The following is a 21,702-nucleotide window of genomic DNA, read 5'->3' as shown; positions in this document are numbered from 1 at the left end:
TCTGTGAGTATTTCTGAGTAAGTCTCTAAGAGCTTTCCACACTTGAATTGTGCAACATTTGCCCATTATTCTTCTCAAAATTCTTCAAGCCCTTTCAGATTGGTTGTTGGTAATTTCTAGACAAACATTTTCAGGTCTTGCCAAAGATTTTCAGTAGATTTAAGTCAAAACTGTAATTTGACCAATCCTCGCAAAGAAGGATGGACACCTATTGGTAGATGGGTAAAAAAAAATCAGACATTGAATACCTTTTTAGCATTGGGAAGTTATTAACTGGGTGTATCAATACACCCAGTCACTACAAAGATACAAGCATCCTTCCTAACTCATTTGCCGAAGAGGAAGAAAACCTCTCATGGATTTCACCATGAGGCCAATGGTGACTTTATAACAGTTACAGAGTATAATGGCTGTGACATGAGAAAACTGAGGATGGATTGAAGTTACAGTACAATTCCAACGTAATTGACAGAGTGAAAAGAAGGAAGCCTGGTAAAGAAGAGAAAACATTCCATTACATGCATTCTGTTTGCAACAAGACACTAAAGTAGTACCGTGAAAAGCTCTTTGTCCTGAGTACAAAGTGTTATGTTCAGGGCAAATCCAATACAACACATTACAGAGTACCATTCTTCATATTTTCAAGCATAGTGGTGTCTGCATCATGTTACGGCTATGCTTGTAATCGTTAAGGACTGGGGAGTTTTTCAGGATAAAAAAAGAAATGTAATGGAACTACCCACAGGCACAATCCTTGAGGAGAACCTGGTTCTGTCTGCTTTCTACCCGTCACTGGGAGATGAATTCACCTTTCAGCAGGACAATAACTTATAACAAAAGGCCACATCTACACTGGAGTTGCTTACCAAGAAGACCGTGAATGTTCCTGCATTAGAAAACCTCCCTGGTCTTTGTGGTTGAATCTGTGTTTGAAATTCACTGCTCGACTGAGGGACCGTACCTATTTGTGAGGTCCAGAGGTGAGGTAGTCACTCTATTATTGCACACAGAGTCCATGCCACTTATTATGTGACTGGTTAAACTTATTGAGGCTTGCCATAACAAAGGGGTTGAATACTTATTGACTCAAGACCTTTCAGCTTTTCATAATTCACTTGTAAAAATGTTTTGAAAAACATAATTCCACTTTGACATTATGGAGTATTGTGTGTAGGCCAGTGACAAAAAACAATCTTGATTGAATCGATTTAAAATTCATGCTTTAACACAACAAATGTGGAAAAAACTCAAGAGGTTTGAATACTTTCGCCACATCAGGATACGGTTCTGTTCGTAGATTCCGGTTTAGACTGAATTTTGCTCGACTTTGGCCAACAACTCAACCGCAGCCCTGGTGCGACCATCCAGTAGAGGCTGAAGCAAGGCAGAGCCAGAACTCAAAAGAACATCTCTAACAAATTTGTTCCTTCTACCAGCCACATACAGTTGAAGTCGGAAGTTGACATACACCTTAGCCAAATACATTTAAACTCTGTTTTTCACAATTCCTGACATTTAAGTAAGTAAACATCCGTCATAGGTCAGTTATGATCACCACTTTATTTTAAGAATGTGAAATGTCAGAATAATAGTAGAGAGAATGATTTATTTCAGCTTTTATTTCTGTCATCACATTCCCAGTGGGTCAGACATTTACATACACTCAATTAGTATTGAGTAATTGGTAATTGTGATACATTGAATTATAAATCAAATCATCTGTAAACAATTGTTGGAAAAATGACTTGTGTCATGCACAAAGTAGAAGTCCTATCCGACTTGCCAAATCTATAGTTTTTTAGCAAGAAATTTGTGGAGTGGTTGAAAAACAAGTTTTAATGATTCCAACCTAAGTGTATGTAAACTTCCGACTTCAACTGTATCAACCAACCACACACAGTAAATTACACTAAGCTATTACAAGAAAACACTGTATACAGTCGTTTAAAGTATACAGATGATACTCAACCTGGTGTAGGATACAATATCTGACAATCTCGTAACCAAGTTGCGATGTGATGGTGTCATTAGACTGTAAGAAGCATTACATTACCTCAGTCATTTTGTTTGACATAGCAAACAAGCGAGGGAAACTTTATTTACTACAGTCTGTCTGCAGTACAGTTTGTTGGTGTGAGAATGAGAGGGTCTCCCAGCCCTGTAGCTCCAAATCTCCACTGAAGCACAAACACTAACAAAAACGCCATTGTGGAGCCTTTTAACACCACAGAACATCAGTGCTAACAGACATTGTCTTTGCCTTCCTCCAATATGTATTTTCACAATGATTATTGTATGGCACATACAATAAGTTAATGTTATCATGGCAACCAGAATGAGTTTTGTTATTATGGCACAGGAAATGGAACTAAGCCAACCTCTCATGACCCTAAAGGGAAAGCAGCGACCTTAGAATGACCTGTGTCTCATCTCCTGTTTGTCCTTCTCTCTGATTTGGAAGACTTAAGCAGGTCTCCACCCTCCTCCAGAGGTTTGGATCAACCTCCTGAGGCCTGGTGTGCACACTGTGATACATCAGTGTTGGAAATTCATGCAAATTCCCAGAGTGTGGAGAGAAGGGAAATGTAATCAATGTCATTCAGTATGTGATATCTTTAAATGTAACAAAATTCAACCCACCATTGCCCTCTTGCTTACTCATTGACACGTGAGCCATTATTTAAATGTCTTCATCATATATCCAATTATTATCCTTGGTGATGAGGAACTTAAAATCAGCAAACCACATCTCCATAGGTACTGTAGATAACATGGATTGTGCACATATTTGTATACATATTGAATTAAAAAAGTTAGGATCAACTTTGTACTCTCACTTCCCAAAGTCAAAAGCTGAATGATTCAGTCACCACCAGAGGTGGGAAAATATATCGAGAGCAAGATTGCCCTCAGTTGGTGGAACTAGGTTACTTCCCTGAAGAGTTTCAAAAGGTGTATCAATCATTTGGTTTTCACACTGCTGTCAGACAATGTTTCAACACATTTTATATTAAAAAAAAAAAAAAACACAAATTTGTATTTTTTCCCAGATTTATTTCAAATTTGGTTACTTTCCCCCATTTAAATTTACTACTGGTACAGGTTTACTTACATTATCAACCAATGTCTTTGATTTCCACATACTCTTCCCCACACACATGGCCTGTCATGCATTTACTAATCAAACAAAACATACCATTACAAAACAAGAAATCATACAAATGTTAGAAATTTTACAGAGGAACAATTAGAAACTTAACATAAAGACGGTAACCCTTTGAATTGGGCTCCACACGGTTTCAGAGCTTCAACATTGTTCAAATATACAAAATGTAATGGCCAGGGGGAAGGATTGCTCCTTGTGGTTGTGGTTTGTAAGTGCAAAGAATATGACAAAGACAATTAGAGATTGTTGACTCACATGGACCCCCTTATTTCAGGGGCACCGGCAATGATGACTACTTCCCCTTTAGAGGAGCACACAGGTTGGAAGGGCTCATGGGAGTATAGACATGGGACAGATGAGACATGTATGAGACAACCCTTACAGAGTAACTTGACTATCCATAGTAAAACAATTTATTGTTCATCTCCAAAAATCATACAAAAAGGGTGAAAACTAAACAATACAAGAGGATTCCAAATTTAAACATGAAAATGCTGCATTTACTCTGAGCAACACTCTCCCGCGCAATTTAACTCACACTAGACTCTCCCACATAAGGTGTGACGCAAGCACTCACTGTGGTGTTAAGCATAATGCCGTCATGTTTTTAGCGAGGCACAAAGGCACGAGTGTTTGTATGCACCTACAGGTTACTTTGCGCGAGTGTGTTTATTTCGTGTCTGGGTCTCAGAGGATGGACATTGAGCTTGCGGGGTATAAGAGTGAAAATGTCGATGTTCCTTATTATAAATGAGTGCAAGAGCGGTTCAACAGATGTGTAGCTGGGGCAGCACGTTTGTGTGTGTGTGTGTGTGTATAGCGTGTGTGTATACTGCACACCATCACGTGTGTATTGTGGCGTTTACAGGGTGTCCAGCAGACTGTCGATGCGCGTCACCAGCTCCAGTCTCTTGCTAGCAAGGGTCTTCTCGTTGTCGATGTAGGCCTCCTTCTTCACCTTGCCTGCCACCAGGCGCTCAGCCTCTTGACAGGAGCGACCCACCAGGTCCTTCACCTGGCCGTCCAGCTTCTGCACCTCACCCACCTGAAATACACACAGTGAAATGTAAGGCTCAGCAGTGTACAGACACAGGTAGATACAAATACCGTACACGCAATTGAATACACACACCTTATCTGCGAGGTCGGAGCCCTCTGTTTTGAGGCGGGCCTGCAGGGAGCTGATGTCGTTGGTGAGGGTGCGGTGGTCGGCCTCCAGGGTCTTGCGGCCGCTGTTCAGGGCCCCCGTGTCTCGGGATTGCTTATAGCGATTCACCACCTCATCCATGTGGCGGTACAGCCCTAAACGCTTGTTGACCAGAGTCAGGACCTGCTCTGTGATGGAGGCCACCTTCATACGAACCTCTGCAGCAGGGTCCTGGATAAAAAGATGGAGAGAGAAGGGGAGTGTCAGGAAGTGCATACAGGGAAAAAAAAGATGAACTTAGAAGGGAGTAATAACAGGAGAGTTAAAGTATTCCTCATAATAAGAGCAGCAGAGTATGTTGAGGATGGAGTACCTTCGTGATGGAGAAGTCCAGGCGCACGTAGATGATGACTGTGAAGAAGAGGATGTAGAAGGCACCCACCACCAATAGAGGCTCCTGCAGCATCAGGATCTTATTGAAGGTATAATGCACCTGTGGGATGAGAGAGAGAGCGAGACACTGAGGAACTTGCACCATCAATGAGGGACCTAATCTTTCAATGCATCTAAAACTTTCTCTGCAAGGGTTTCAGATGTAAAGCATGCAGATGGTGATGCATCTTTGGAGCGACTGCTTATAACAATCCTGTTGTAGTAATGGCATACTCTGGTTAACTCATACAAACATAAACTGCCTTCCTTTCTCCCCAGAACCTCCCCCCTAAAATCTCCAATTCCCTCTTCCACTAGGGCCCAGCAGCTCACCACTATATCCTGGATGTGCTGCTCCACCAGATTGTTCTTAGAAGCCACCAGCACAGGACGACCAAAGGTGTCCAGGTAGGTGTAGTGCAGCTGGTCTGGAATGCGGTCAATGGGGTAGGGGGTTTCCACATGGATGTTCCTGAGAGGAAAAGATGTGGATCATTAGAATGAAACAGGAGATCTGTCTATTTCCACAGACACTAAAGGAGTGTGTGCACATGAACATAATGCTTGCTCACCTGGCGCCTTCTGGCAGTATGAGTTTAACAGTGAGGGAGTCGATGACTTGGTCATCATATACATGGTCAACCAGCCTCATCTTCAGAGCATACTGATCCCCTGAGAACCAACGGGATGAATTCAAGCTTTAGCATATCATTTTTTAGCTTTCGGGACATTTCTCTTTAAAGACTTCCTGTTATTAATAGTCATGGTAATTTAGCCAACTCAACTCACCCAGAGTGTAGAGGTACTCATAGCTGGGCAGATTGTAGCCGATAATGTAGTGGGTCTTCCAGCCACCAAACAGAGGGAAGCGGGGCCGAACCTCCACCTCCACAGATTCTTCCAGAATCTGTAGGTGGGAGGTGGATATGTTGCCGATCTCATCCCGGTAGTACACATCCTGGGCTGATGCAGGAAGGATGGTCTTCGGGAGAGCGAGGATATGCAGTTATTATACAATCTTAAGAAGTCCTCCTGCGAGCATGATTTGAAAATGCCCCAAGATCCATGGCAATAAAGGAGTCTTTAAAAATCAACACACCTTAAAGGATTTAACTGATGAGATGCCACTGTCAGACTGACGCTGGTAGTCATAACGGGAGAAAGGCCCTTTCAGGAATGCACCGGTGTGCCTCATGTCAATGGTCTCTTCCACAGCAATGTTTCCCCAATGGGAGACTTCGATGATGCGGGTGATGCTGCTAATGGTGAGGAAGGGTGTGTTGTTCTCATAATGGACCTTCATGGCATCCTAAAAAAAAGAACAAAAAAATACATTTCTCCTTTTGCTTCCAAAACAAATATGACTCCACTAAGCCAATGTCCGCTATTCAGCTGGCCCAAAAGTGCTTAAACCAGTCAAGGACATGGCCTAGTGGTCTCAGCCAGAGCCTCCAGCACACGTCTACACATGTGTATGGTTAGAATCCCGCCTTCTGCCCTTTGACACAATGTCCATCTTTCACCACTGTCATCCTCTTTATCTATCTATTCAATAAAGTCAGACAATATACATAAAAATAATATTAAATGCATCCCAAATCCAGTCAGGGACCTCAAGAGACACTTTACCTCGCTGAAAGGGGCAACATCACGGAAGGGGCCATACTCAATAGCTTCATCGCTCTTGCTGGGGTTGCCCAGCTTGGTGTAGCTCTCCACAGTCTTAGAGGCGAGGCGGACGCGGGTGGTCTGGCTGCGGGTGGGGTAGGGGGAGTACAGGTAGTGGTTACCCTGGAACACCACCAGCTGACGCTCAGCCTGGGTGATGTGGGTGGGGAAGGGCCTCAGGATGTGGCTCAGGACAGTCTCCACCTTCACCCGCAGCTTAGCACCCACACCCAGACTGGAGGGTAACTGCACCTTGTAAAACTCCCCACTGTAAGAGGATTGCAGATAGGAGAGGGGTCAGGTCAAAGGGACAAACCAAAACAGTGAGAGAAACTCCACTGGAAAAAAGGGGTGAAGTTTAACATGGTGAAAATGTGCATATCTACAAACTTTACAGTCTAATGACATACAATGGATAATGCAATATTACCTTAGTGAACAGGGATGCACAATATATTATAAACTTCTCACCTTTGACCTTGGATTGTTGTTTGCTTGAGCTCAAGCATGGCATCCTCCTCTTCATCACCCTTCACCTAGCAAAGACACACGTTTACATGTCTGTCCATTCTGCTGCAATTCAACTACAACTGGACATGAGGTGTATTCATTTACAGGCAGGAATGAGTGAGTATGCAACGGTGTGAATGTAGAGCGAGTGTTCATTCCCCACGGGAAAACAATCATTGTGTAAACAATCATTGTGTAAACAATCACTGATAGTACAGGAAATAATTGTATACCTAGCAACTATCTGACATAAATTAAGGTCCTAGGCAAGTCAAAGACATTGCACACAAAAAGGGGCTGTTCAGATCAGACACGGAAGTAGCTACCCTCTCAGCGCATACGTGTCATTTAGCCACTGACGGAACAAGTTGTGTTGCGGAAGTGCACCCGCGAGCCCATTCAAACAGTTCCACACCATCATATAATGTACTTATTAAAATGTTTTTGCTACGGCCCTTCCATAGTTTGGTAGATCCACCATTTAACAAAAGTAGACATTTACTAGCGATTAAGTACTGTAGCTTCCTTACCTTGACTGGGCGAACCTGGACAAAGATGTTCATGTTAGCTAACTAGCTAATGTTAGTTAGCCAACTAGCTACCTGGCAAAATGTGGTATACAGCAAATTCATTCTGAAATCACTTACCGATGCACCGACATAAGCGAGGTGGGGGGCCAGGTCGGGCTCTACCGCCAAGATAAAGTTATGTACCGCCGTGTCTCCTTGATTTGACAGAAGAATCTCTGCTGTTATCTTAGCAAGGTGCGTGCTCAGGTCCACCGTTCGTTTCACCTCCTCGTTCACCAGCCCGTCCGCAGCCACTCGATAACACAGTACAGTGATAAGGAGCAGATAAACGGGTGCGGCGAAGAAGGGGATGTTTCGCGCCATGGTTATAAAATTAAACTTAAAGATAATTTGCTTAATTGTTAGGTTGAAGCTAGAGAGGAAGAAAGGCCACGCACCACTTCAGGACCAAAGCTGCAGCCGTAAGGATGACGTTTCGTTCAGTCCTCACGTACTGACGTCATGCTGTTCCGAACAAATACGGCAGAGGGAGACGTCTCTACCCTGTTATCAAAACGAATAAAGGTTCTTGGCAATTAAAAATCTTGCACACAAAAGGAGCCGTGTAGATCAGACACAGAAGTAGCAACCCTCTCAGAACATACGCGTAATTTCGCCACTGACAGAAGGTGTTGTATTGTGGAAGTGGTGGAAAAAGTACTCAATTGTCATACTTGAGTGAGAGTGAAGATACCTTAATAGAAAATAACTCAAGTAAAAGTCACCAGGGAAATACCACTTGAGTAAAAGTATTTGTTTTTAAAAATACTATAAAGAGTACTTTCGGGTGTCAGGGAAAATGTATGTAAAAAAAAATGTAAAGAGTCAATTATTTTCTTTAAGAATGTAGTGGAGTAAAAGTAAAAGTTGTAAAAAAAAATAGATAGTAAAGTACAGATACGCAAAAAACGACTTAAGTAAGGGGGATACCTTGTCAGTTGAACAACTGAATGCATTCAACTGAAATGTGATTTGAGCATTTAACCTCTGAATCAGAGAGGTGCGGGGGCTGCCATAATCAACATCCACGTCTTCGGAGCCCACGGAACACTGGGTTAATTGCCTTGCTCAAGGGCAGAACGACAGATTTTTACCATGTCAGTTCGGGGATTCGATTTAGGTAACCGTCCCAACGCTCTAACCACTAGGCTACCAAGTACTTCTTTAAAGTCGAGTCGGAAGAGACGGAGATATCAGGGATGAAGGTCTGGGTAACTTGTAAGTCCTATTAGCCAATGTACAATCAATGGATAGTAAAATAGACAAACTACGATCACGTATATCTTACCCATGGGATATTAAAAACTATAATATCTAATGTTTCATCGAGTCGTGGCTGAACGACGACATGAATAACATACAGCTGGCGGGTTTTACACTTTTTCGGCAGGATAAGAACAGAGGCCTCTGGTAATACAAGGGGTGGCGGTCTATGTATATTTGTAAACAACAGCTGGTGCACGAAATCTAAGGAAATCTCAAGGTTTTGCTCGCCTAAGGTAGAGTATCTCATGATAAGCTGTAGACCACACTGTTAACCAAGAGAGTTTTCATCTATAATCTTCGAGGCTGTCTATTTACCACCACAAACCGATGCTGGCACTAAGACCGCACTCAATAGTTCCTGTGCCCCCAAAACACTAAGGTAATCTGCCAAAATGACTACTGACCTATAGCACTCACATCTGTTGCCATGAAGTGCTTTGAAAGGCTGGTCATGGCTCACATCAACACTATTATCCATGAAACCCTAGACCCACTCCAATTTGCATACCACCCCAATAGATCCACAAATGATGCAATCTCTATTGCACTCAACACGGCCCTTTCCCACATGGACAAAAGGAACACCTACGTATGTGAGAATGCTGTTCATTGACTACAGCTCAGCGTTCAACACCATAGTGTCCTCAAAGCTCATCACTAAGCTAAGGACCCTGAGATTAAACACCTCCCTCTGCAACTGGATCCTAGACTTCCTGACGGGCTGCCCCCAGGTAGTGGCAGGCTGGGTGCCTGCAGGCTGACTTCGGTCGTCAGTTGAACGGTGTTTCCTCTGACACATTGGTGCAGCTGGCTTCCAGGTTAAGCAGAAGGGGGTCAAGAAGCGCGGTTTGGCGGGTCATGTTTCGGAGGATGCATGACTCGACCAAAACCAAAGCATCGACTGCTGTCATACCTTACAGTGTAAGGGTAACTGGTCATATAAAAGTGGGTCACCTTTTAGCCAGGTACATTTCTATGGTAATGAATCCTCCAGAACTAACCTGCTCTGGAGCAGGCTAACTCGAGGCTAACTCCATTTATCCTGAATGAAATGCCACGAGTACCAATGAAATCAGATACCCTCCCTCTCACAAAGATTGTGGCATCATCCCCTTGATTTGAGGAAGACGACTGATTAACTATTAATACATAAATAAAAATGGTGTACATTTTTTAAAATGTTAAAATACCTAGCACATGACACATTTAGTGACAGATTTACCTTTTAGGTCTGTGTGTAGCTAGCTACAACTAACTTTAGTTGAAGACGACCAGAATAGAGATGGATTATCTCTCAAGCTTTATTGACCCATGTTTAAATCGGCTAGAGGATTTTCATTTGCCTGGCTACCCAGACTCCTTGCGAAACGCAACACACCGCCCATTGACTTTAGTTTCTTCTCTGCAATTTAAAGTATGTATACAAGTAAAGTATGTAGCCAATGACAGAGCAGCAGAATACTTTAGTGTGAGTCATTATGCTATGTTTTCATAGAGGTGAATAACAAAAAATACTACTGAAGAAAGTCAATCCATGAGTTAGCTGACTTTCTAGTTTAGACACATGGGCCAGCCAATTTCCCAGATGCAAATTAAGCCTACATATGACTCTTAGAACAAAACACGTTCAGTGAAGCTTCCATTGAGAATGGTGTTGGAGTGGACTTTGAACCACGAAGGGATATCAATCAGAGTAGAAGCCAAGCAGATCTCTTGTGCCATAAAGTTCCAGAACAATGAATACAGGGAGTGACAGGGAAAACAATATCCCCCCTCTCTTGAGAGGCAGACCATGCATAAACCCCACTATGAACAGATGCCCACTTCCAACAAAAGCCCAAGAGAATGCAGGATTATCCCATTTCTGACAAAGATTGAGGGGACAGATCTAGTGCATTACTAGAACCAGGCAGGCAGTTGCATAAAGATTACAGACCTCTTGGCAGATGCCTTCAGTACACAACATGATCAAATTCTAATTTTAATAACTTGCATAATGCCTATAGCTAGCTGTCTGAACAAATGTTGTTGTTGATGAAAATAATGGTCAGAGCTATCCGAGATCCTTGGGACGTTCCTAATCGAACCTCTACCCGAACCATTTTAAATTTCAACTTCAATGAGGGTAGGGACGTCCCAATGATACCTAATTGCACAGACATGAAAGTAAACCAGAATACAAAGAGGGCCGGGTTTAGGGCGTGTCTTCACGAACATCTGATGTCAAAGATCGCTGACACAGTTATTTTGGAGGAAGTGACAAGAGACTGAAAACGAAAGAAATAGGCCCTCTTCATGTAAACAAGCAGGGATTCCTTTCGCTTAATAATTGCTCTTACTTTGGAAACACAAGTAGCCACCTGGTAGTATTGAAAGTATATTGCGTTATAATTAAAGACGTGCGTCCTGACTGCAACTAACCACCACTGGTGGCACCAGCCAGTTTCCGTCCGATCTCGGCAACGAGCTAGCTATCCAGCTAGCCTAGGTTGGGGGGCAGACAGACACAATTTAATTAATCTGTTTTTCATCCAGCACGACGAAAGGCCAATTTTGACATTCTTTAATATACCATCCATTGGTTCTGGTTGATCAAGGTAAGAATTGTAGCCGATATTATTTTTGTGCAGTAATATTTTTTTATGTTTACCAATTAGCCTGCTAGTAAGACGAGACCAAGTACTGAGCTAGCTAACGGGTCGATTGTCCCCGCGTTGGGCACTGAAGTTAGCCACTCACTGTGCACTGTTTAAAGTCAGCTAGGTAAAGAATTGTTCTCTACTCTGTGTGTCACTCAATCTATAGTTCTGTCCCAATTTCTCTGTGCAGTTAGTCAGTAAGCTAACGTTAAGTTACATGTCAAATGGCGTTGCTAGCGAGTTGGCTAATGTCTGCGTTAACAGTATGCGTCCAGAGCCATGTAACTGTTTAGTATTAAGTTTCTAAATTCATGGCTCTGTACACGTATAGATAGCTAAGCTATGTTCTAGCTAGCAATAACTAATATTAGCCAGCTAACTTACAAGCTTGGCCCTTCAGGGGTGAAGTTAACTGACTAAACTTACTCAACTCCGGTTGGTTGACAACGTCATGCGCGCGCATCGATGTGGCCGGAAATTGTGTTATGATGCTGAAGTGTTATGATTCAGATAGCTGTCAACAATGACAAAAAGCTGTCCCATTGTATCTTCTGATTGATACCATGTTTTGTTTTTAGGTGTTTGACTTTCACTAGCTAGTTAACTGTAATTTTGAGACAAGCGCTCATTGTGCAAATGTATTTGTTTTCAATAAACACTTTGAGAGTAAACTAGTTTACATGTTGTCAACAATCTAAGCCAACCCTGTCTGTTTTGTCCAATAGTTGGGAACGTGTCAGTTTTGTTTCTTAAACCACCAACCCGTCTATAGAGATCCTATTAAATGAGAGTATTCTAATTATATGATACCGGCTATGTAATATAATAGTGAACGTTAGCATTAGCAAACAAGCAGACCGTTTATCCAGAGTTTAGCTAGAGCTGTCATGCTAGTCAATTTAGCTAACCTGGTTGGTGAAATAGCTAACGTTAGTGTTTTATGATGTGCTCATCTGTAATCATTAGGTAGATAGCTAGCCTAGTATTATGACTGTGCTAGCAATGATTGCACGTTGGCGAGTAATATTGACGGTAACGGCAGCTTTCCTAGTTGGTTTCTGCGGGTCCGGACGAGGCATCCGACTCTTCTTACTCTGCGTAGTTTCCTTTTGCGAATAATTGGGATGTCTGCCCTGTGGGGTGTTTGGAGAATATCGTGTGAACGAAACGGGGAGGGACCTACCGGAATTTGTCCAATATAAATTGTTTTGGTTGCAAAACGTTTTCCATTTGAAGTAAACTGTTTCCGTTTTGCAACAGACCAAATGTTTTGCTACGCAATCCGACTAATGATTCGTCTAAACGGGATCCTTGGGACGTCACCCCAATGAAGTTGACATTTTAAAATGGTTATGGGTTAGGTAAGGGTATGGCTGTTCCGGGTAGCACTAAGCAATACATCATTCTTAGTGTTGTTTTCTAGATAACCATGTGACCCAACTCGCATGAATGTCATGGGTTGCAGCCAGCCAGACCACAGTCAGAGAACTGCCCTATAAATGTTAGAAATTGATTTTTTTTAAAAAATGTAATGCTTCATTTAATGTTTCAGACTGAGGTTATTCCTATTTTGCCACCATGTATCCATCTTCCACCCTCATAATCGAGTGGTCTAATGGATCATTTGTGTAGGTCTACATCCCAGGTCTGGGTTCCTAGATGCAAGGTCCTGTGGTGCAATTTACTGACAAATTGAAAAACTAGTTCAGTTTGACTTTGCTGTACTATATTACACCAACTAACCTTATTATACCCATTTTAGTCTGTGTTAATACTGTGCTCAGGAAAATATTCACATTAGAATTTAATTGTTGGACATGCTGCAGTATTTGTTTGTGTGCTCTAAGCAAATGTAAGATTCAGTACTCAAAGCTTAGCCTAATGCAAACTGCATGGTCCAGTGTTGGCTCCCTTTGCTTTCAATAGTCCATGATTGAAATGAAGGAGCAGAGGTAGTGGACGTTGACTGTCTTTTTTAAAGGTGCAACCTTTTGTTACTATTGAAGATAGTTACTCAGTGTCTCATTCTAACTGCTTGTGCAAGAACTGCAGCAATGAAAATGTCTGACTTGTTTTGAAATTTAGGCTGCCTATGTCATCATGTTTCTGGCCCCTCCTGATAGCTTGTTTCCTTATTCCATGATCTTTATTGACCAGTCAGTCATAGGGAATCAATACTATCCTGGTGTTTTCCATGCTTGTCTGCAGATTCTTTTGGAACCAACACCATTTTACTGTGAAACCAATAATGGAACTGATACTGTATGTCGTTGCTTTTAAGGATCGGAATATAGTGATGAGGAGGAGTTCCGTGGACCCTTCATGTCCAGAAGTAATTTAGCCATTCATTGTGGTCATTGCACTCTGTAGAGTTGCTTTTTTTTTTCTTGAGTTTTCTCATGTCAATTAACTTGTGACTGCTGTCACAGTTACCAGCCCTTTCAAGCTTAACATCCTTATCATTTATCGCCCTCCAGGTTCCCTCGGAGAGTTCATCAATGAGCTTGATGCCTTGATAAGCTCCTTTCCTGAGGACGGCTCACCTCTCACAGTTCTGGGCGACTTTAACCTCCCCACGTCTACCTTTGACTCATTCCTCTCTGCCTCCTTCTTTCCACTCCTCTCCTCTTTTGACCTCACCCTCTCACCTTCCCCCCCTACTCACAAGGCAGGCAATACGCTTGACCTCATCTTTACTAGATGCTGTTCTTCCACTAACCTCATTGCAACTCCTCCAAGTCTCCGACCACTACCTTGTATCCTTTTCCCTCTCGCTCTCATCCAACACTTCCCACACTGCCCCTACTCGGATGGTATCGCGCCGTCCCAACCTTCGCTCTCTCTCCCCCGCTACTCTCTCCTCTTCCATCCTATCTTCTCTTCCCTCTGCTCAAACTTTCTCCAACCTATCTCCTGATTCTGCCTCCTCAACCCTCCTCTCCTCCCTTACTGCATCCTTTGACTCCCTATGTCCCCTATCCTCCAGGCCGGCTCGGTCCTCCCCTCCCGCCTCCGTGGCTCGACGACTCATTGCGAGCTCACAGAACAGGGCTCCGGGCAGCCGAGCGGAAATGGAGGAAAACTCGCCTCCCTGCGGACCTGGCATCCTTTCACTCCCCTCCTCTCTACATTTTCCTCCTCTGTCTCTGCTGCTAAAGCCACTTTCTACCACTCTAAATTCCAAGCATCTGCCTCTAACCCTAGGAAGCTCTTTGCCACCTTCTCCTCCCTCCTGAATCCCCCCCCCTCCCTCCTCCCTCTCTGCAGATGACTTCGTCAACCATTTTGAAAAGAAGGTCGATGACATCCGATCCTCGTTTGCTAAGTCAAACGACACTGCTGGTTCTGCCCACACTGCCCTACCCTATGCTCTGACCTCTTTCTCCCCTCTCTCTCCAGATGAAATCTCGCGTCTTGTGACGGCCGGCCGCCCAACAACCTGCCCGCTTGACCCTATCCCCTCCTCTCTTCTCCAGACCATTTCCGGAGACCTTCTCCCTTACCTCACCTCGCTCATCAACTCATCCCTGACCGCTGGCTACGTCCCTCCCGTCTTCAAGAGAGCGAGAGTTGCACCCCTTCTGAAAAAACCTACACTCGATCCCTCCGATGTCAACAACTACAGACCAGTATCCCTTCTCTCTTTTCTCTCCAAAACTCTTGAGCGTGCCGTCCTTGGCCAGCTCTACCGCTATCTCTCTCAGAATGACCTTCTTGATCCAAATCAGTCAGGTTTCAAGACTAGTCATTCAACTGAGACTGCTCTTCTCTGTATCACGGAGGCGCTCCGCACTGCTAAAGCTAACTCTCTCTCCTCTGCTCTCATCCTTCTAGACCTATCGGCTGCCTTCGATACTGTGAACCATCAGATCCTCCTCTCCACCCTCTCCGAGTTGGGCATCTCCGGCGCGGCCCACGCTTGGATTGCGTCCTACCTGACAGGTCGCTCCTACCAGGTGGCGTGGCGAGAATCTGTCTCCTCACCACGCGCTCTCACCACTGGTGTCCCCAGGGCTCTGTTCTAGGCCCTCTCTTATTCTCGCTATACACCAAGTCACTTGGCTCTGTCATAACCTCACATGGTCTCTCCTATCATTGCTATGCAGACGACACACAATTAATCTTCTCCTTTCCCCTTCTGATGACCAGGTGGCGAATCGCATCTCTGCATGTCTGGCAGACATATCAGTGTGGATGACGGATCACCACCTCAAGCTGAACCTCAGCAAGACGGAGCTCCTCTTCCTCCCGGGAAGGACTGCCCGTTCCATGATCTCGCCATCACGGTTGACAACTCCATTGTGTCCTCCTCCCAGAGCGCTAAGAACCTTGGCGTGATCCTGGACAACACCCTGACGTTCTCAACTAACATCAAGGCGGTGTCCCGTTCCTGTAGGTTCATGCTCTACAACATCCGCAGAGTACGACCCTGCCTCACACAGGAAGCGGCGCAGGTCCTAATCCAGGCACTTGTCATCTCCCGTCTTGATTACTGCAACTCGCTGTTGGCTGGGCTCCCTGCCTGTGCCATTAAACCCCTACAACTCATCCAGAACGCCGCAGCCCGTCTGGTGTTCAACCTTCCCAAGTTCTCTCACGTCACCCCGCTCCTCCGCTCTCTCCACTGGCTTCCAGTTGAAGCTCGCATCCGCTACAAGACCATGGTGCTCGCCACGGAGCTGTGAGGGGAACGGCACCTCAGTACCTCCAGGCTCTGATCAGGCCCTACACCCAAACAAGGGCACTGCGTTCATCCACCTCTGGCCTGCTCGCCTCCCTACCACTGAGGAAGTACAGTTCCCGCTCAGCCCAGTCAAAACTGTTCGCTGCTCTGGCCCCCAATGGTGGAACAAACTCCCTCACGACGCCAGGACAGCGGAGTCAATCACCACCTTCCGGAGACACCTGAAACCCCACCTCTTCAAGGAATACCTAGGATAGGGTAAGTAAGGGTAAGTAATCCTTCTCCCCCCCCCTTCTCACCCCCCCCAACAAGATTTAGATGCAAGTGGCTGTTCCACTGGTTGTCATAAGGTGTATGCACCAATTTGTAAGTCGCTCTGGATAAGAGCGTCTGCTAAATGACTTAAATGTAAATGTAATGTAAATGACTCTGCTTGATTACTCATAAATCAAGTCAGATTTAGGAAGGTTAAGGGTACAAGACTGTGTACTCACTACGTTTTCGACGCCAGTGGATCTCAAAACTGAACTTGGATCCACGTTAAGTAGCAATGATATCCTATTCAATAAAACAATCATTTGTTTCTTTCCAGCAATTTTCTTAATTACATGATTGTACAACTAGCAAAGGAGTTTTGAAGTTGAGGGTGCAGTATTTATAAAGTTTAGTAATCTTAATGATTGATTAGTAATGCCTGACGAGTTCCTATAAATTGGTGTCTGTTACGTGAACTGATTTAAGATGGTTTTTGCTTTCTGAGAATAAAGTCACGTTTTATGAGCTCCTGTATGCTGCTTCTGTCTAGTCTGAACTTTCCTTACAGTTCATGTTCCACCCTCTGAACGGCACATTATATTACCGTCAATGCAGAATTCATAAGAGAGCCCTCATTGTCACGTTGTGTTGCTTGAAATGAAGGTTGCTTCGTTTCAATGCTAGTGTAACCATTAAAAGGTGAGGCTCCTTGACAGAAAGAAACAGTGCTAATGGTGGCTCTGCATGGCAGCCTTACTGAGCCTCAATGTTGTGAATTTGTTATTTGGGGTAGATCTGGTGATGCTGTTAAGAGAATGTTGGTCAGTGAGAGCAAGAGATGCTTTATCAAGAAGAATAGTGTATTCCACTCTCGCTGTCTGTGGATCAAGTCTCATAACTGGCCTTCACATGTTGAAACGTTTTCTGGTTTACGTTAAGCCTACATTCCTCTCCCAAACCGGAGTCCTATACAAGTAAAAATAGAGGAACATGTTGGAGGGGAAGGCAGAGTTTTAAAAACTAGTCTGTTTGTTGTTTCTTATTTAGTGAGGGACAAACTGTACTTGGTTACATTCCCAGAACTGTTCCTACTCAGAGCATTTCAACACACACTGTGCCAGATGCCAATCACAACTTTTTAACAGGCCGTGGTTTCACATTTGATTGATAGACAGGTGGCATAATGTTTGACCTTTGGTCTGCTGTTATGTGTGTTGATGTGTATAGCCTACATGTGTTCCTGAATGTCTCTGTGCGGTCATGCCGGTGTCTTGTGTCGTAATCCCCACGACTGGACAACTAGCTTTGGACCACATGACTACGGTGAGGGTGAGCTGGCAGCTGGTCAAGTAGTCCATGGCACGAAGATGTGTTATAGTATTTGCAGTAGTTGCCTATTATAATATTGCCTGCGTCATAGAGCATAAACAGCATTGCTTTTTAACCCTGGGGGTGCAAAAATGCTAACAATGAGGATGACCATATGATGGTCATGTTAGCCATGCCACATGATCAGTCCACCATTCTAATTGAGTGCGCCTTATATTTCCCCAGCTGTGGCACAATGACGTCTAGGAAGAAAGTACTACTTAAAGTCATCATCCTGGGAGACTCTGGGTGAGTGTCCTGTACCTTGCACAGCCACTTACACTTCTTCTCTGTTATCATAGAAGGTTCCAAAATATATGTGTTTACCAGTCATTCTGTCATATCTGTTGCTGACCTGAATCTATCTCGTCAGAGTTGGGAAGACCTCCCTGATGAACCAATATGTGAATAAGAAGTTCAGTAACCAGTACAAAGCCACAATTGGAGCTGATTTCCTGACGAAAGAAGTGATGGTGGACGACCGGCTTGTCACCATGCAGGTACTGGGGAAGGGGTACTATCAAGTTGCATCACAAGTGCTGTGCTGAAGTACAGGTCAATGGGTAGGCCTGTATTGTATTGTTCTTCATAAACATGTATGCCCCTCCCCTGTGCTCTTGTCACAGATCTGGGACACAGCGGGGCAGGAGAGGTTCCAGTCTCTGGGCGTGGCGTTTTACCGCGGGGCAGACTGTTGCGTGCTGGTGTTTGACGTGACCGCCCCCAACACCTTCAAGACCCTAGACAGCTGGAGGGACGAGTTCCTCATACAGGCCAGCCCCCGAGACCCCGAGAACTTCCCCTTCGTGGTGCTAGGCAACAAGATTGACCTGGAAAACAGACAGGTGGATCCAGATTGTAGCGTTTGAGACCAGAGCATCTGATAGTAAGTAGCTTGTGTGTCCCTTCAGAGAATGACGGCTGTTTTTTGTCTGTATCTGACAGGTGACGACTAAACGAGCACAGGCCTGGTGTCAGAGCAAGAACAACATCCCCTACTTCGAGACCAGCGCAAAGGAGGCCATCAACGTTGAACAGGCTTTCCAGACTATTGCACGCAATGCTCTTAAACAGGTAGGGGGTCAGAAGGGAGCTTATGAGAGCTTAGCTGAATGCCGTGTGTGTATTGACAGTATTTTTATACTTTGTTTTTATTGAGAAACACATTACCAATCAAGTAAAATAAAAGAACAACAAATAACTGGCAGTTACAGTGAACATCATACCTTCATCATATTAGTTACATTAACGTCTTTGAATTAGACCGACAACCCATTTTTCCCAGTATTCCTGACCTCTCCCCTCTTGTGTTCTTAAAGCAAAGGTCATACGCTCCATGTGGTGTATTTCTTTTACAATGTCTATCCATTGTGTCACTGTGGGAGGGTCTTTTTGTAGCCATTTCCTAGTGACAGTAGGACCTTCAAGAGGTACTTTTATGTAAGTTATCAGGTATTTCACCCAAGTACAAAGCAATGAATGTTTGTTCTATGTCAAATCCTGTTATTTTTCCAATGTTAGATCTTATTTCTCCACAGTAAGTTTAGATTGCGGGGCAGGTCCAAAAGATATGAGTGATCCACCCTCAATAGACCGCATTCTCTCCAACAAGGATGTCGGAAGCCAGTCTATTTTGACTTCAGTTTAGGTGTTATGAAGAAACGTGTAACATTCTTCCAACAGAATTCTCTCCATGACCTTGAGTTGGTGGAGCTTTGTTGAGTCTCTAATATGTTCAACCATGTTTCATCAGTTATTTCAATGTAAAGTTCCTACCATTTCTTTTTAATATAGTTTGTAGAATGTTTCTTTGAGGATTGAATACCCAAGTAGATTTGAAATAGTTTTTTTGTTACTCCCCAAGTTGTTGTATTGACGTCTTGATTTCCATGTACGTTGGAAGCCACACAAAAAGCTTAATGTCATCTTGTCTTTTTCTCCCTTTAGGAGACAGAGGTGGAGTTGTACAATGAGTTCCCTGAACCGATAAAGCTGGACAGGAACGAACGGGCCAAGCCATCAGCGGAGGCCTGCAGCTGCTGAGGTCCTAGCAGACTTACTGTCGGCCCTGCTACCCTGTCTTGCCTTGTCTAACCCCTATGCCTCACTGTGTGCTCCCCTTTGCCCAATATTATCACTGGCCTTCGTAGATGCGAGTTCCGCTCAAAAAGTATACTTTACACATGCTGCACTCACACCCCAGTGTACACATCACATTACTCTCAAGATAAGTCTCCAAGCCCAAAGAACACCCAGGTAGATATTAGAGCATTTATTAACCTGATATCTGCTTAGTATTTCCCCCTTAACTGTCTCATGACGCAAATACCTTTTTTTTATAGACACCATTGTTTCCCATGGCACCACCCAACCTCACACACATGCATACATACAGAAATAAAATCCTATGACATTTTAAAGGGTGGGTTAGTTCCAGTGGTAAAGGAGGTTGTGAAGGATCAGAATGATGAATTTATATATATGTGTGTGTGTGTGTGTGTCATGCCAATGTACTGCCCAAAGATACATGTGTTAATTGTCTTGGAAGTGAACTAGCAAGTCCAACATACGAGTGTGTTGTTCAAGGCATTTTTTTTGCACTTTGTTATGTAGACTTATTAAAATCCTTTTTGACACCTCATTTTGGAGCCACAATAAAAAAAACACATTTTAAGTCAAGGCTGAAGAGGCAGTGTGGATTTGAACTCTGTCCCCTAACTGCCTGACACATGCTTTGTTTCTCAATTGGAAAAGTCGAGCAGCAAATTGTCAACATTCTGCGACCTGTCACAAGGGGTAGAGAATCAAAGGGAGGACGTCCTATCGGATACAGCTGGGGGAGGGGACAGATATTTTTCAAGCATATAAACATGAGTCGTTATTAGTTATTGCCTAATTTTTACTGGCAACTGTTGCAAGACTTTGTGTGCAAATCTTTAAGTCTGTCAATTGTTTTGCGTAGGCAAAAACCATGCATGTTGTCAGTTTCCATGTCTGCTGATAGCTCAGGTGCTTGATATTTCTTTTAACTGATCAGATCCGTCTGTATATTGTTATTACTATGTTTAGAATTTGAATTGCATCAGAGGACCGAGAACAGAACTTTTTATTTAAATTATTAAAAAAATACGGGGGAAATCTGTTAGCATTAATCATATTAATGAAATGGCTTCATCTACATTGTTTGAAAGTGGTTTTGGATTTCAAGGAACTGATAAGTCATTGAATAAAGAATGTGTGTGTTTCTGCAAGGAGAACATGTAACGCATAGGTGACTATCAAGGCTCATACTGAACAAAAATATAAACGTAACATGTAAAGTGTTGGTCCAATGTTTAATGAGCTGAAATAAAAGATCCCAGAAATGTTCCATATGCAGAAAAAGCTTATTTCTCTCTATTATACACATTTGTTTTCATCCCTGTTAGTGAGCATTTCTCATTTGCCAAGATTGTTTTATTTCATTTAACCAGGCAAATCGGTTCACAAATTATTTTAAATGGCCAAATCTGGACGATGCTGGCTGGGCCAATTGTGCGCCGCCCTACAGGACTCCCCATCACGGCCAGATGTGAAACAGCCTGGCTAATCCACCCACCGGACGGGTGTGGCATATCAAGAAGCTGATTAAACAGCATGATCATTACACAGGTGCACGTTGTGCTGGGGACAATAAAAGGCCACAAAAATATGCAGTTTTCACACAATGTCAGATGTCTCAAGTTGAGTGCGTGCAATTGGCATGCTGACTGCAGGAATGTCCAACAGAGTTGTTGCCAGAGATTGACATTTTAGTTTCTCTACCATAAGCCACCTTAAACATCATTTTAGAGAACATGGCAGTACATCCAACTGGCCTCACAACCACAGACCTATGCCTTTCCAGGCCCATCCAGGGCTGTGCCCCTACCCAGTCATGTGAAATCCATAGATTAGCACCTAATTAATTCATTTAAATGGACTGATTTCCTTCTATGATTTGTAACTCAGTAGAATCT

At 43.7% G+C, this 21,702-nt stretch overlaps 2 protein-coding genes across 3 annotated transcripts; one reads left to right on the top strand and one right to left on the bottom strand.

Moving 5' to 3' along the window:
• Positions 1-3,033: 3,033 nt before the first annotated feature.
• On the bottom strand, positions 3,034-7,956 carry LOC118400148 (dolichyl-diphosphooligosaccharide--protein glycosyltransferase subunit 1-like). The gene is made up of 10 exons (XM_035796684.2): positions 7,571-7,956; positions 6,885-6,949; positions 6,375-6,681; positions 5,845-6,054; positions 5,535-5,727; positions 5,318-5,417; positions 5,079-5,217; positions 4,687-4,806; positions 4,299-4,544; positions 3,034-4,211 (listed from the first exon to the last, which is right to left on the bottom strand). Exons 1-10 carry the CDS (start codon positions 7,814-7,816, stop codon positions 4,029-4,031), a joined length of 1,809 nt encoding a protein of 602 aa, XP_035652577.1. The 5' UTR covers positions 7,817-7,956; the 3' UTR covers positions 3,034-4,028.
• A 3,021-nt stretch (positions 7,957-10,977) lies between these two features.
• rab7a (RAB7a, member RAS oncogene family) lies at positions 10,978-21,078 on the top strand. Of its 2 annotated transcripts, XM_035796688.2 has the most exons (7): positions 10,978-11,355; positions 17,564-17,659; positions 17,891-17,953; positions 18,078-18,204; positions 18,331-18,549; positions 18,650-18,778; positions 19,652-21,078. In XM_035796688.2, exons 3-7 carry the CDS (start codon positions 17,901-17,903, stop codon positions 19,745-19,747), a joined length of 624 nt encoding a protein of 207 aa, XP_035652581.1. In that variant the 5' UTR covers positions 10,978-11,355; positions 17,564-17,659; positions 17,891-17,900; the 3' UTR covers positions 19,748-21,078. The 2 variants fall into 2 exon arrangements, with proteins under 2 accessions (XP_035652581.1, XP_035652580.1); XM_035796687.2 differs by lacking the exon at positions 17,564-17,659 and having other exon boundaries at positions 10,979-11,355.
• The last annotated feature ends 624 nt before the right edge of the window (positions 21,079-21,702 follow it).

Source organism: Oncorhynchus keta, chromosome 21, assembly GCF_023373465.1.
Source record: "Oncorhynchus keta strain PuntledgeMale-10-30-2019 chromosome 21, Oket_V2, whole genome shotgun sequence".
Lineage (NCBI taxonomy): Eukaryota > Metazoa > Chordata > Actinopteri > Salmoniformes > Salmonidae > Oncorhynchus > Oncorhynchus keta.
Note: the sequence above shows the minus strand (reverse complement) of the source record. Positions and strands in the feature narration are given on the sequence as shown.

Excerpts from the sequence above, each read along its gene's own strand:
- LOC118400148 (XM_035796684.2), bottom strand. The coding sequence starts at position 7,816 with ATGGCGCGAAACATCCCCTTCTTCGCCGCACCCGTTTATCTGCTCCTT. Across the intron at positions 5,218-5,317 it reads ATACTGCCAGAAGGCGCCAG|GAACATCCATGTGGAAACCC; the intron begins GTGAGCAAGCAT and ends TTTTCCTCTCAG. Across the intron at positions 4,807-5,078 it reads AGCACATCCAGGATATAGTG|GTGCATTATACCTTCAATAA; the intron begins GTGAGCTGCTGG and ends CTCATCCCACAG.
- rab7a (XM_035796688.2), top strand. The coding sequence starts at position 17,901 with ATGACGTCTAGGAAGAAAGTACTACTTAAAGTCATCATCCTGGGAGAC. Across the intron at positions 18,205-18,330 it reads ACCGGCTTGTCACCATGCAG|ATCTGGGACACAGCGGGGCA; the intron begins GTACTGGGGAAG and ends CTCTTGTCACAG. Across the intron at positions 18,779-19,651 it reads CACGCAATGCTCTTAAACAG|GAGACAGAGGTGGAGTTGTA; the intron begins GTAGGGGGTCAG and ends TTCTCCCTTTAG.